The 13,741-nt window shown below is 41.8% G+C and overlaps 1 protein-coding gene across 4 annotated transcripts in view; it reads left to right on the plus strand.

The window, feature by feature from the left end:
* The window catches only part of PPP2R5E (protein phosphatase 2 regulatory subunit B'epsilon), a 77,057-nt gene extending 66,149 nt beyond the window's left edge, over window positions 1–10,908 (plus strand). For 2 of the 4 annotated variants that reach the window (XM_044435595.1, XM_044435592.1), the window contains exons 12-15: window positions 1,596–1,723; window positions 5,992–6,093; window positions 6,768–6,911; window positions 8,610–10,908. In XM_044435595.1, the coding sequence (XP_044291530.1) occupies window positions 1,596–1,723; window positions 5,992–6,093; window positions 6,768–6,911; window positions 8,610–8,709 (474 nt within the window). In that variant the 3' untranslated portion in view covers window positions 8,710–10,908. The remainder of the gene's footprint in view (window positions 1–1,595; window positions 1,724–5,991; window positions 6,094–6,767; window positions 6,912–8,609) is intronic. The other 2 variants (XM_044435593.1, XM_044435594.1) reach the window with 2 other exon arrangements.
* Window positions 10,909–13,741: the final 2,833 nt, after the last annotated feature.

Raw genomic sequence — 13,741 nt, forward strand, 5'->3', positions numbered from 1 at the left:
AGCCTTGTTTTGAAATGAGAAGCCCCTTCAAAAGAATGTACTTCTGAACAGTGAAGCCCCCCTCCCCCAACTTTCCCCTTGTGGAACTTCACATGCATATTTACTACATCTCAAATGGGTTGCAAAAGGAGTTGTTTGTGTGGCTTGTTTGGCACAGGGATGGAGTGAGGAAGGGCTTTAGCAACCCCATTCCTCTGACACCTTCATTGTAGATTTCCCTCCTCCAAAGTGGCTTCTCATTTTGGAAAATAGGGTTGCCTGTGTTTGTATGCAAGATTGTAGTAAGACCCGTGGTATGTGTATCGAACCCAAATTCTGCACTTGTCTTGTATTGGCAATATTAATTCTACAATGTTATAATCAATTTCGCTGACTCGAAAACTCTTACTCAGTTATTTTGAAAGGAAATGTTTCTGGAATGGTGATAGGCATGCTGGGCAGTTGTAACTTTGCATATAGACAGGAAGGTAGTCGTAAACGGTGAAGCTCTTGTTTTGGTCCTGTGGATCCATGATTTTGGGCAGCTAGTAATAAAGGTATTAAACTTATACTACAAGTGTTTCATTAGGTTGTCTGCCTATTTGAAATAGAATTAACAGAAAAGGTAAGTTGTGTAGTGTATTCCAGTGGTTCTGAATGGAAGAAGCCCAAAATACATTCAGGAGGTGTCATCTTGGTTTGTTTTAACCACCAGTTACCCTGTTTAATTAGGCCTTCTCTGATCAATTATGCTGCTCAGGGTTTTGCTGTTGTATGTGAATTAAGGTGTTTTGAATGTTCAGCTTTAAGGTTTTTATAATTTATATAAATGTCTTTGTATTTATTGTGATACATTTTAGTGTGTTTTAATCTTGTTTTGTAAACTGCTTAAAGCTAATGTTTTGATATGGTAAGCAGCATATAAATTCATAAAATAAAGGCAAAACATCTCTCCCTCCCATCATCCTAGTATGGAGGTTGGAGTTAGTAAAAAACAGGAATGAGAGAGAGGGTGATCCAGTGGAGAGATGTGTGATTGCATCTGGTGATCTGATTCAAGTACTGCATGTGCCATTATCACCCTTGTACGATCCTGGAAGACTTAACTTTATCTCAACTTCAGATGTTTCTGTAAAATGAAAATAATGACCACATTTGTTAGGTAAATCTACAGAATAGTATTGTAAGGCACACTCTAAATTGTAACGTGCTATGCAGAGAAGTAATTCTTGCTATTTAGGGAGTTGATGCGAGCACACTTAATGTTAAATTAGTGTCAAGCAGTTGTCCTAGTCACCACACTGTGTCCAGATTCACTACTAACACTAATAGCTCTAGGCTGTTTGTGAAAGTTTCCTCGGTGACTGGCTGGTTTTCTTGGGCCACTCTGGCAATGATCAGGAAACTTGAAACTGATGGCAAAAATACAGACTTTAGGTTGCCCCACTGCCCCTCTGTTCTTTGGCAGTTGTTGCTCCCCTTCTTCCATGATCATGGAACAACTTCTTGAAGGTGAAGTTGTTCCATGATCTCATGTTGCCATATACTTTTGTTTTCACTTGGAAATGTTGCAGGATTTTGGAAATAACAGAATGCTGATTTCCCCTTTGTTTAAGGTGGCTGAAAGAGCACTATACTATTGGAATAATGAATACATCATGAGTTTGATAGAGGAGAATTCCAATGTAATACTTCCCATCATGTTTTCCAGTCTGTACAGGATTTCCAAAGAACACTGGAATCCGTAAGTTTATATGGATGTTGTTTACCTTTCAGCTCACTGAGATCCTTGGGTTTCTACCTTTAAATGCTGTCTCCTACACAGTCACACATAACTTCTCTGATCTAAACATTTTATAGTGCCTCCAAGGTTTTTAGCATAACTCAGAGTGTACTTAACTTTGGAAGTACACAGTCAGGACAGTGCATTTAAAACTATTACAGATATTTATCTGTGCTGCATGCAGGACTCTTGTTTCTGGGATGCCACGCAACAATGGGAAGGTTGCTGCATATCCGGTACACAGTTTGCATTACTGGTTGGCAGTTCTGTACAGTTACCTGTGATACGTAGAATAACTCCAGGAACACTGTCCTGAGATCCTGGGACAAAGGTTAGGAATCAAAAACAGAGCTCTGGAACTGCTAGAAAAGAGCAAATGAGTGAACATGGTTAGATGGTGTGTGTTCTTGGCCCATTTTTTGCTGCGCACTTGGACACTTAGGACCAAAGACAGGGCTGTAACTCTTGGGAGAGAGCGGGACCTAGTGAACTCTTCCTAGGGTGGTTCATGCATAAATTTGTGGGGTTATGTACTTTCATTATCATCTGATTGCATTCACTTGGAAGTTAGAATAGGACTGGCACACAAACATTCTTTGTTGCGTAGCCGTAGTTTTTCTTGTTCTGTTTTCCTTGTGTCAGGGAACAGAATGCTGGCCGCCTTGAGCATAAGGGCTTTCTGCTAAATCGCTACTTAAACGGGGGGGTGAGGGAATGAAGAAAGCTGCAAGTCGCATTTTGCTGTGGGCTGGTTCACATATGGCTCCTGTTGGTAGATCATACAAGTGACAAGCTGTGGGAGTGAATGGCAGGCTTGCGCTTCCTGTTTGCTGCACACATCACCTTTGAGCAAGGTCTCGGCATGGGATGTACGAACCTGTGCGAGTTGATCCGGTGTGCTCCACCTGCCTATCTCTTTTTAAGAGTCTAAGAGCCGGTTAAATAGGCGAAGGGAGTCGCCTACTTCAGGCTGCTGCTCTTGCAGTACCATTATATGGCAGCAAGTACCCTTTTGGGTTTCTGTCTCAGACACCAGTATGTATGTACTATGTATGCATGCATTTATTTAAGATATTTGTATGCCGTCCTTTGCGAGAGCCTCAGGATGGCTTACACAAATAAAATACAAATATCTAACATAACATAAATAAATTAACGACCCACTCTGGCTCCAATTAAAATATGGTAATAAAATTCAATATTAAAACTTGTTAAAATATTGATTAAATGAAAAGGTCTTAACCTGGCTCCGAACAGCATATAATGATGGCGCCAGGCGGACCTCTCTGGGGAGCGCATTCCATAGATGAGGCGCCACCGCAGAGAAGCCCCTCCTCTGGGTACTCTGTCTCCTAATATCTTTCACAGAGGGTTCCCGGAGGAGGGCTTCTGCTGCCGATCTCGGGGCGGGAGGGCAAATAGGGAAGAAGGCGTTCCTTTAGGAATCCTGGTGCCAAGCCATTTAGGGCTTTATAGGTAATAACCAGCACCTTGAATTGAACCTGGACTTCGATGGGAAGCCAGTGGAGCTGATACAGGACTGGGGTTATATGAGAATAATGCCCAGTCCCGACAGCATCCTGGCAGCTCTGTTTTGCACCATCTGAAGTATCCGGACTGTGTTCAAGGGCAGCCCCACATAAAGCGCGTTACAGAAAACCAACCGGGAAGTAACCAATGTGTGTGTTACTGTTGCTAGGTAATCCTCCAGGTAGGGATGCAGCTGATGGATTAGCTGAGGCTGAAGGAAAGCGCTCCTCGCCACCGCTGTCACTTGAGCTTCCAAGGACAGCTCCGGGTCGAGGAGCGCTCCAGTATGTCTCTAGTTCTTTATGTGGAGCGAGCTCAAAGGACTCCCACCCATCACACATGCCACTTCACAAACAGTGTGAACAGCCAGCCCTAAGGCTACTGCACATCGTTAAACAGAGGTATTTCATCGGTAGATTAACTAGCAAAAGGTTGCTGCTCACAAACTGAAAGAAGACTTGAGGAAGCACAAGTTCCACTCCACACATTAAGTCGGCATGTGGCTGCCCTGCACTCTGATGCAGCGCTTCTCTGTGCCTCCCCCACTGTGCTTCCACCAAGACTAACATGAGGAATTGATGGCCAGAAGGGTGGAAACGATCTGCAGTTCTCTGGGAGCTGGGAAGTTTGCTTACTGGGTGAACTTCCTTGCACAGATCATGTGGTTAACGGCAGCCCTCTTCACGCATTCGACTTCCCATGTAAAACCAGGGATTTTGGTGTTGTGTTGAGGGCCCATTTCTTCAGATGGTTGCACTACACACGTGCAGGGCAGCAAAGGCAACCACGGAGGGGAGGAGGCTGGAGCGCCTCTCCTTGCCTCTTTTTTTCATGCTGGTCGGCCAATTGCCTGAAGACGGCCTTAGTCACAGCAAAGTACCGGTGGCGTAAGCACCCACTTTGTGTATCACATACTTGAAAATGGAGGCCATACTAAACACCTTGTAGGCAAGGGCAGTTCAGAATATTAGCCTGGACACCCAGTGTAGGGAAGATCTGTGGCTTTTAGCACTGCATCAGTATTCTCTGGGTGTGAAACCATAATAGGATTTACTTTTGTAGCTATTTTCAGAACAGCGTGCTAATAAGCCATGTTTTATTCAGTGAAGTGTGTTGTTGGAAACAGCCTTGAGAAGTATAGATGGGTCGTTAAAAGCTTAATCAGGAAGCATTAATGAGAGATGAGACCCTAACTTTCTACAACTTTCTTAGGTGGGTTTCCCTAATTCTGAAGTCTTCCAACATGGTGGCTGCCAGATTCACTGCTTCCTCCTGATTTTTGTTTTGTTTCTTACAAGGTTCTTTAAAACTGGGAAGTAGGCAGACTGCAAAATACAGCACTGACTTCTGGTGCCATCTTTTTCAGGTTCAAAGAGAGTGTTTTTGTGTTTTAGAGCTCAGTACTTTGTTAGACAAGATACTTTTCTTTAGTCCCATCAGTGTGTTATAATGGAAAATATTTTGTGACTGGATGTGTCCACCAGGGAGGCCATTTTAGTCAAGAAAATGTCCCCCTGCCTTTTTTTTGTCCCCCTGCCCCTGCCTTTTTTGTGAGAGTACCCATGACGCTCTCTTAAAATCGTGAATGTGTCTGCAAACAGGTTAGAGACTGTAGCCCTAACTGGGCCTCCGTCCACTCAGGAGTTACTTAAGAGTAAGCCTTCGTAAACTCAGTGGGAGTATCTTCTGGATAAAGACGCATAGCATTCTGAGATTTCACAACTGTATTGTAAGCCGTCCCGAGACGTTTGTAGGGGATGGGATAGAAATGCTTTTAACAAACAAACAGCAAAGGAAATATATAGGAAATATAGGGCAATTCCTATTTTATATAATGCTTCTCCTTAGGTGTAACAGCTTTTTTCCTTTCCATTTCCTTTTACTAATTCTAGTCACCTCCCTTCTAATTTCCCCCACAATTGTTCCATCCTGTTGGCAAGGCTGAAACAAAGGGGCAGCGCTGACTCAGGGGTTCCTCAGCTTGTTTACACTGGCTGAGAACAATGGGCATTGTAGTCCAACACATCTGAAAAATGCCAGGCTAGGGAACACTGGTATAGCGCAAGCCTTGCAGGTCTCAAAAGCTTTGGGTATTGCGGGCACCATTATTAACAGCTTGGAACACTCGCCACTGCACCGGCTCACAGATAAAGGAAAGGCAACTGTCGTCTGCCTGTGAAATTAATTCTCATCCTATGCTGAAGCTTTTGTTATCTATTAGTTTTCCTTTGTCCCTTTTCTGACAGCAAACTTTGGGTTTCAGTTGGCACCTCTGGTCCTGCTGTTCTTCTTGTTCCTGACAGAGCAATGGAGTTTGGCTTGCCACAGCTTCTCTTCAGTTCAGTGTTACCAGCTCTGCATGTTGGGTTAAGCTGTGGGTGCTGACCCCTTGCAGCACAAAACATGGTATTAGAGTTCTGCTAATGTATAGACATAAATTTGGGGAAGAGAGGCAGGGCCCTCCCTCAGACAATCCATGATAATGATAGTCCCTCTTTTCCTTGCATTCACTGAGTATTTTGGGTGTTTGGAAGCCTAAGAAATGTGTGGGGCTATCACTGCCATGATTGCTTAAAAGAGATGTGGTTGTGGTCCTGGTTACCACCAAAATGAAATGCCAAGAGTACGTTTGTGAGAGTGAAAGAGATGAGAGCAAGTTTTGGCGATTGGGCGTTCACCTCTTCTTTCCTCTTTCACAGGGCTATAGTGGCTTTGGTATACAACGTGCTGAAGGCGTTTATGGAAATGAACAGCGCCATGTTTGATGAGCTGACGGCCACTTACAAGTCAGATCGCCAGCGGTAACTTTTTAAAGCTTTTTTTTGTCAGCTGTGCATCAAGCCTGCTGTTTTAGTTTTCCATTCTTCTCTTTTTCCCCCTTTTACACTTTGCAATGATTGCTTAATTTTCACACATGATCGATTGCTGTACCTCATTTCCCCCCTGCATGCTCATTGGCCTGGCCCTTGCAAGCTGTATAGATGGTTGTTTTCCCCACCCCTTTATGAGATACAGTACCCATTGCGTAGCTTGTGAATTTGCATTCCTCACAGAACTTCTTTTGGCTCTTTGTTCTTAAAGACTTAAATGTATCAAGAGTTTTGGCAGTAAAAAGCAAATTTGCAAAAAAATACTCTAACCATTAGATGGTGTCCATTAAAGATAGGGAAGATAGCTTTAAGATAGTGTCCAGAAAGTACAGGACCACGTGGTGGGTGGCAACAGCATTAAACATTAACCCTCATGACTTGCATCTTAATCATCATTGGAATATCTAAGCACAGTGACGCTTTTTCCTTCTTTCTAGCTTTCCTTCTTCAAATATCTTGATACATCCAAGGCTTTGATATTGCAGGATCTAGAAGAAGTGCCATCCATACAGTCATTAGCTGCACCCTAGATAAAATGTTTCTCTGTCTTTTCCTTAATCATCCTTCTCCAATTATAGTGCATCATCTTTTGTCTGACATTTCAGCTTATCCAAAGCAGCAGGTGAAACTAATGAGGAAACTTCGGGAACTCTGGGCAGTTTGCGACTTGGTGAAAGTCGTGTCTTTTGTGAGACTCGGGGTTCCCACAAGCAAAGCGAAGGGTACTGTATGTCATCAAGCCTTGTTAGGTTAGTATAGATTCTCACACGTTTTTGGAGGCCGTGATGTTGTTCAGTTCCATCTCCAGGTTCAGAGATCACTGCTTGAGGGCTTTAATTTTAAGCAAATGTCATTGGCAGAGTATGGCATGACCCTGGTATTTATTTATTTCCTCGTTACAGTTATACCCACTGTTTTTCCTGCAAAGAATCCAAGGTGGTTTACAAAGTCCTCATCTCTGTTTTATACACTCTATGCCTGGTACACATAGATTTAGTCTGAGTTACACCTGTCTGTTATCATTTTGTGTGAACCAGGCTAGGCAGCTTCTGTAACATTAGGGACATCTTGGAAGACTTTCGGAGAAGCAGAAGGGTGCTCCTGATTTGACCTATGCAAATAGTAAGCATGTTTCATACAAAAACACCCCAATAAACTGATATCCGTTAGAGGTGCATCAAACATATTTCTGCAGTTATGCACTACAGTTCACTCTTTAAAATCCCTTTGACTTCAAAAAGAGCTTCTTGTGTGGCGTGAGGGGAATTTATTTGAGAAACACAAGCTCCGGACCCCAGTGGCTCGCTGCATAGAACTAGGCAAGCTGTTCTTTGGACCCTGGCGCTATTAGCACTTTGATTCCTATATAAATGGAAAGTACGCACCAGTCAAGTAGAGGGCACACTTAGTTAGAGAGTAAGCTCACCATTTTCACTAGGGTTTTCTCCTTATGATAAAAAGGTTGTTAAAGAATTGTAGCTCTTTGTTCTTGAATGCAGAATATCACAGTTCTTAACCATGTATGGTATTTATTGCTCTTAAATCTGTTTAGTGTGTTACGAAGAAAGGCCAGTAGTTTTGTTCTGACTGGAAAACTAGTTGCTCAAGCATTAGGGCTCCAGCAAATTTAAAGTTATACAGACACAACTTTTATAAACCAAAGCGATAGAAAAATTAAATGGCAAGTTGTGTTCTGAGAAAAGATGGGGCTGGAGTAAGCAGTTGCTACTTGCCCACAATTCCAGTATTACAATTGAGAATAATAGTTATTCTGATTAATGATAAAGCATATGAACGTTATTTTATAATAAAGTGAGGTAACACTTTAACTTAATATTGAAGTTTAATTGATTTAAGCCTCTACTGAAAATAGGTCAAATTAGTAAGGATTCACTGGAAAGTGAAAGGGTGCTCTAAGTATGGGGTAGGAGCTTCATGCTATGGAAGGAACATATAGGGCATGGCAGCTTTTAAAAATGGCTTCAAATACAGGGATGTTTACACCTCCCCCCCCCCCCAAAAAAAGGCAGTAGAATTGGTCTGTTATTGTGTCCATTTTATTGACTTTCAGATACTTATGTTTTGCTCTAGAAGACACATTTTCATTAACTTGGATAATGAAATTCCATTCAGTGTAGGACAAGTTTAACCATTAAATTGAGCTAGTGGTATGCCTCCGAATTCCTGACAGTCATGGTAGAATAGGATACTTCAAGGCGTCACCAGCTTGGACTGTTCTGTGAATGCATGACACTCTGCCGTTGCTGTTTCTCTGTGTGCAATCTTAGGACATTTCTGAGAAAACAGATACCTTGGGATATTCCGTGCATCATATGTCTCTATTGCTGTTTTGTCTTTGTAGCAGTACTGTTATTAAGCCACAAGGTAAAAACCAGGTTCTTAAAAACCTTTCCTTGCTACTAATCCTGTTGTTTTTAATTTGTTAGTGAGAAGAAAAAGGAGAAAGAACGTGAAGAACTATGGAAGAAACTGGAGGATTTGGAATTAAAGCGGGGTCTTAGACGTGATGGAATAATTCCAACTTAACACAAAGAAACCAAGCAGCATCAATTAACCTGTGGAATCACACACGTATGTAGTAGAAGATGGAGCAACAGTTTTTTCTGTATTGTGCAACTTTACAGTAGATTTCACATTTGTTTCATTATTACAACAGCACTGTATATATCTGTCTCTAAGTAAAGGAAAAAAAATAAGGACTTCAATCCAAAGTTTGGACAAAAGATGGACTTCTCAGAACTTTGCAAAAATAATCATTGTTTTAACCCTTCTTTAAACCAGTCTTCAAAAGATCTGTTGCTGAAAATTGCTATGTCCAAATTCCATTGTCAGGACCTGTTCCTTATTTATCATTAGCAGAGAGTGATACAACTTCAAATGTGAACAATCTTAAATTTAGCTTGTCTTTCTGCTAAACTGTTAAATGTATTTATAGTAAAAGAGAAAAAAAAGATTGTCATTTTCTTATGAGTTTGTGTAACATCTTTCTCCTCTGAGTAACTATGATGTAATTTGACTTTGGGTTTTGTTTTTGTTTTTTTCCTTTTTGCACATCTTCATGAGTTGAATGTTTATACAGATCAGGTCCACGGGAAAAATAGAGGTCTTTAAAGCTAAGAGTTTGTTCTGGTATAAGCAACTTTAGAGTACCAGACTTGCTTTGGTGCTCCTTCAGTGTGAGCATTATGAGTAAGTAAATAGAAGGTGGTTACAAACAGAATTGGGAGCTGTACCCTGGATTTGTTGGTGAATCAATGGATTATGGATCCAGGCTCATCTTGCCAGTCCTTATCCAAGTGAGCAGTGGCAACAACACAGACTTCAGTATTTGACCAGTATTAGTTGTATGCCATTGATAGGATGACCAGATTTGTGTTAGTAATACTGAGGCTAAATTATTGTATTGCTACATTTTCTTCAGGCCATTGGAAAGTAATTGAAAGAGAAAGAGTACATCTATGCGATTGGTTTCTTATGGTCATCATGGATCTAGAGTTGGGAGGTGGGGGAAGTTGAGCAAACAGTTGAGATTGTTTGAAGTGGTTGACTTACCTTTCTAAATATTTATTTATTAAACATTCTAGCCAAAAGAAGAGAAGGAAAAGATGTAGCCTTTGGAGAGGAAAGGTACTGTGGTATTTCTACAACTCTCGTGCTCTTTCTCATCACAGCAACATCTTTTTTATTCTGAGCTGGAATGAATTCTGGATAACAAACTTCAGCATTCTGAACTTGACTGCTCGTCCCTGATTGCTGTATTTGTTACCAAAAGTGGTTCTCAAAATGCTACTGAAAAAACACCACCACCAATTCTGGCAATCCTAATGTCCTGAGTATCAATAATAAAATTCAAAATGATTTTATATCAAAGGTGCATTGTGACCAAATCGTTTAAGGTTAAAAAACAAAGCAAAAAAAGAAAAAAAAAGGAGGGCTGTATTATAAGTATACATTACTGGCTATCTGCTTTATATTTAAAAGTGGAATCTCACATCTTTGGTAGATAAAATGCTGATAAGACTTGTGTACAGTATATATTTAGCTAATGCAGGTGCATTATTATATACCGTAAGGTATGTGTTTTTCAGGATTTTTCTCCAGGATGCTTTTGAACTGTTATAGACAACATATGACAACAATGATTGATAATCCTAAACCATCGATCCAGCAGTATTTACAGTATAAAGCTGAGTTGGTGTTCATGAGTCTTTTGTGATTGTTGCAAACATGAATTTACAACCTGTTGCCATTGATAGAAGTATGGTATAAATACAAGCTTGTATATTTTTCTTCCTGCCATTTAAATATTTGGTAGAATTTGAGAGATTCTTGTTTCCAGGCCAAAAAAAGAAAAAGAAAAAAAAAGAAGTGTGTGTAGACAAAAAATAATCCCCTTCCTGTCTGACTACTGTTTTCGGGATTATCAGGTCATAGTTTGTACATATGAGTCTTTGCATATGGATGTTGTAAACTCAACAGCTTTGTAAAAACTTGAGACGGCTAATTGGGGGGAGGGGGGTGGAATCGAAAAGTAAACGAGTCATATGCAACACCAAACACAATATGGTTTAACGGGATTACGCTAACCCTCTCTTAAGAACATTGACTGGGACTCAATGTAAACGTGGCAGGCACTGCCATAGGCGAAACGTTCTATTTTAAAAGTGCTGGAGCAAAGGTGCAAGCTGAAATACTGAAGATGAAATAAATTTATAACAAATCATATCCCTTAGACCTCCTTGATTTTGACCAGTCTCTTCTTTCTGCTGCAGATTTTGGAAGGCGTTAACCTCTGCCTGAAATAGGCACCCTTTGCCATGCCTGACTAGAGTATTGTGAAGTAGTAGACAAATTCATCAGAGCAAGAGCAAATTACGTGTTTCATTTGATGGAGCAAAATAACAATGGGAGGTTAGGTAAAGGCACTTAGCGTATTGGTGACTGTCAGTTCATTAAGAGAACACCTCAGGCTCTCCACTTGCTCAACGTGGGAGCAATAAAGGATGATCCTTAGTCAGAATGTTGACTGAATGTGCAGCTGCTGTAAAATGTAAAATGATTTCATGCTGGGGATCATAGGGAAAGGAATAAATAGTGGCAAGACGATGCAGTGGCCTTGGGCGAACCTGTGATGCGGCCACCTTGGCAACACGGCCTGTGTCGTTCTTGTCGGTGCCACTCCGCGTGGATTGTGTAGAGCTGAAAAAGGTGCACAGAAGAGCAAGCAAAATGATTAAGGGGCTGAAGCAGTTTCCCTGAGAGGAAGGAATGCCACACCTGGGGCCTTAAGCTCAGAAGAACAGTGAGTAGAAGCTGGGGCAGGGGCAGAACAGCGAGCATAACGTGGAGAAAGCGGATGTGAAGAAAAGCTGCCCTCTGCTGAAGATCCAGGACTGTGTTTCTGCATGTGTTGCGTCGTTGAACTATGGAATTTGCAGCCGCCAGATGTTATTAGCCACTAATTTGGACGGCTCTAAAAGGGCATTAAGCAAATTGTTGTAGGCTGCCCAGGAAGGCCTTTTGGCAGTTATAGGCAGCCGATAAATATGTGAGTGAGTGAATGGATGGATGGATGGATGAATGCACGGAAGATAATCTGTCAGCCAGTACCAATCATGAGAGCGACAGACTACCTTCAGGACCTAATTAATTAATTAATTAATTAAAACATTTCTATGCCGCTCCCATTGCAACAAAGCCTCGGGGCGGCTCACAAAGAATACATAAAAACATACATAATAATAATATAACAATTAAAAAAATTAAAAAAATGTTTAGCCTCTGAATGTCAGTTGCTGGGGAGGGATGGTCGTCAGGCCTGTTGCCTTCGTGTAATGCTGGTGGCTTTCCCATGGCTACTCGGGTGTGTGTGGTGCAGGCAGAGCGCTGGACTTAATGGGCCTTTCTTCTGATCCATTGTGGCTCATGTGCTTCTACCTCCTCTAAATAGGCTCTCTTACCTTTAGTGTGAATACATGAAAGTTCAAGGAGAAGGATCGAACTGTCCGCTTGTCACAGACCAACAATCCCCCTGTGTTGCAAGTAGTCCAAGTATCACATCGCAGAAGAAATTACATTTTGGGGCATTCCTCCCAAAAGGGTATAGGTACACTATTCACAAATCAGACCCATGCCTGAAGATTGATTGATTGATTGATTTTTCTATGTTGTCTCATTATTAAAAGTCTCTGGGTGGCTTACAGAGGACAAAAAACCAAGAACAAAAACCACAACACCACCACACAACATAGTGCATCCAATAAATAATGATAAAAAGGATAAAACCAATTAATTTTTACAATACTGGGAGAATAAAAGGGTCTTCACCTGACACCGAAAAGAGTAGAGCAATGGCGCCAGGTGAACCTCCCTGGGGAGCGTGTTCCACAGTCAGGGCGCCACTGCTGAAAAGGCCCTCCTCTGAGTAGCTACCCTCCCAATTTCCTTCAAAGAGGGCTCCCGGAGAAGGACCTCTGCCTCCGATCTCAAGGGACGGGCTGGCACATAGGAGAGAAGACACTCCTTCAGGTATCCAGGACCCAAACCATACAGAACTGCATTATGAGAACCAGCATTTCATTGATAGAAGAACCAAGTAAAGTGGTGGCGATCTGGTTTCTCAGACCCACTTCTTTAATGTTTCATCTGCAGGTAGTGATCTTACAGGTAAATCTTTGGGTGTCTTACTGGTAGAGACAAAAGGAAGAAAGCCCTACCTGCTATGCGAAAAGAGGAGCAAGCATAAACAGCCTCACCCTATCAGATCCCGCAACCAGCTTGTTGCTAGGAGAAGGGAATAAGGTACTACAGTCCTTCTGACTTGTGGAAATACTGCACATCCACCAGGAGCTTGGTGGACTTGCCCAACCAGAACCATATCATCTGGCAGCCTGGATGTTACGTGGCAGAAAATGCCTGTCCATACATCCTGTATATGCTTCCTCTAGAGTCAAGAAGTGGCATGCCTCCGGTTTACGGAGACCAGCAATGGGAGAAGCTCTTGTCCTTATTCAATTTTATTTTATTACACTTTATTACAGTTTTATATCTTGCTTGTGTGTTTCCCAAAAGACATTCTGATGGTTACCGTGGGAAATGAAATACAGAGCTAGATAAACCTTTAGTTTGATCCTGCAGGGTATTTATTGTGTCTTCCATCATCTGGACCCTTCCAAAATAGGCTGTGCTGCACTGTTTGGTAGATCTGTGTTCCATGGAGAAATGAGGAATGCAAATCCCCAAGAGTACTGAGGCCTACTCCATTATAGAGGCCCAGCACGCTTGGGACATAAAGGGCATCTGTATCATCACACTGCGTGGCCAGGTTTCTACTAAATGTTGGCATTTTTGGCCACAAAACGGGTAAATCCCTCTTTGGCATTCCTATGTCTGTAGGATCCTCCTCCTAGTATTGTAGACAGTGTTGGGGAAAGTATCTAGTTCTATCTGGAAAGTGTTTCGGAATTCTGCATAGCATATGGAATTGCCCATCTTTTAGCAAAATTCTGCAATGTCTGGTGACTCCAGAACAAGCATTGCCCACTAGTTGAAACTTCTC

The sequence above is a fragment of the Varanus komodoensis genome, unplaced genomic scaffold (assembly GCF_004798865.1).
Source record: "Varanus komodoensis strain SLA01 unplaced genomic scaffold, ASM479886v1 scaffold3, whole genome shotgun sequence".
Taxonomy (NCBI): Eukaryota; Metazoa; Chordata; class Lepidosauria; order Squamata; family Varanidae; genus Varanus; species Varanus komodoensis.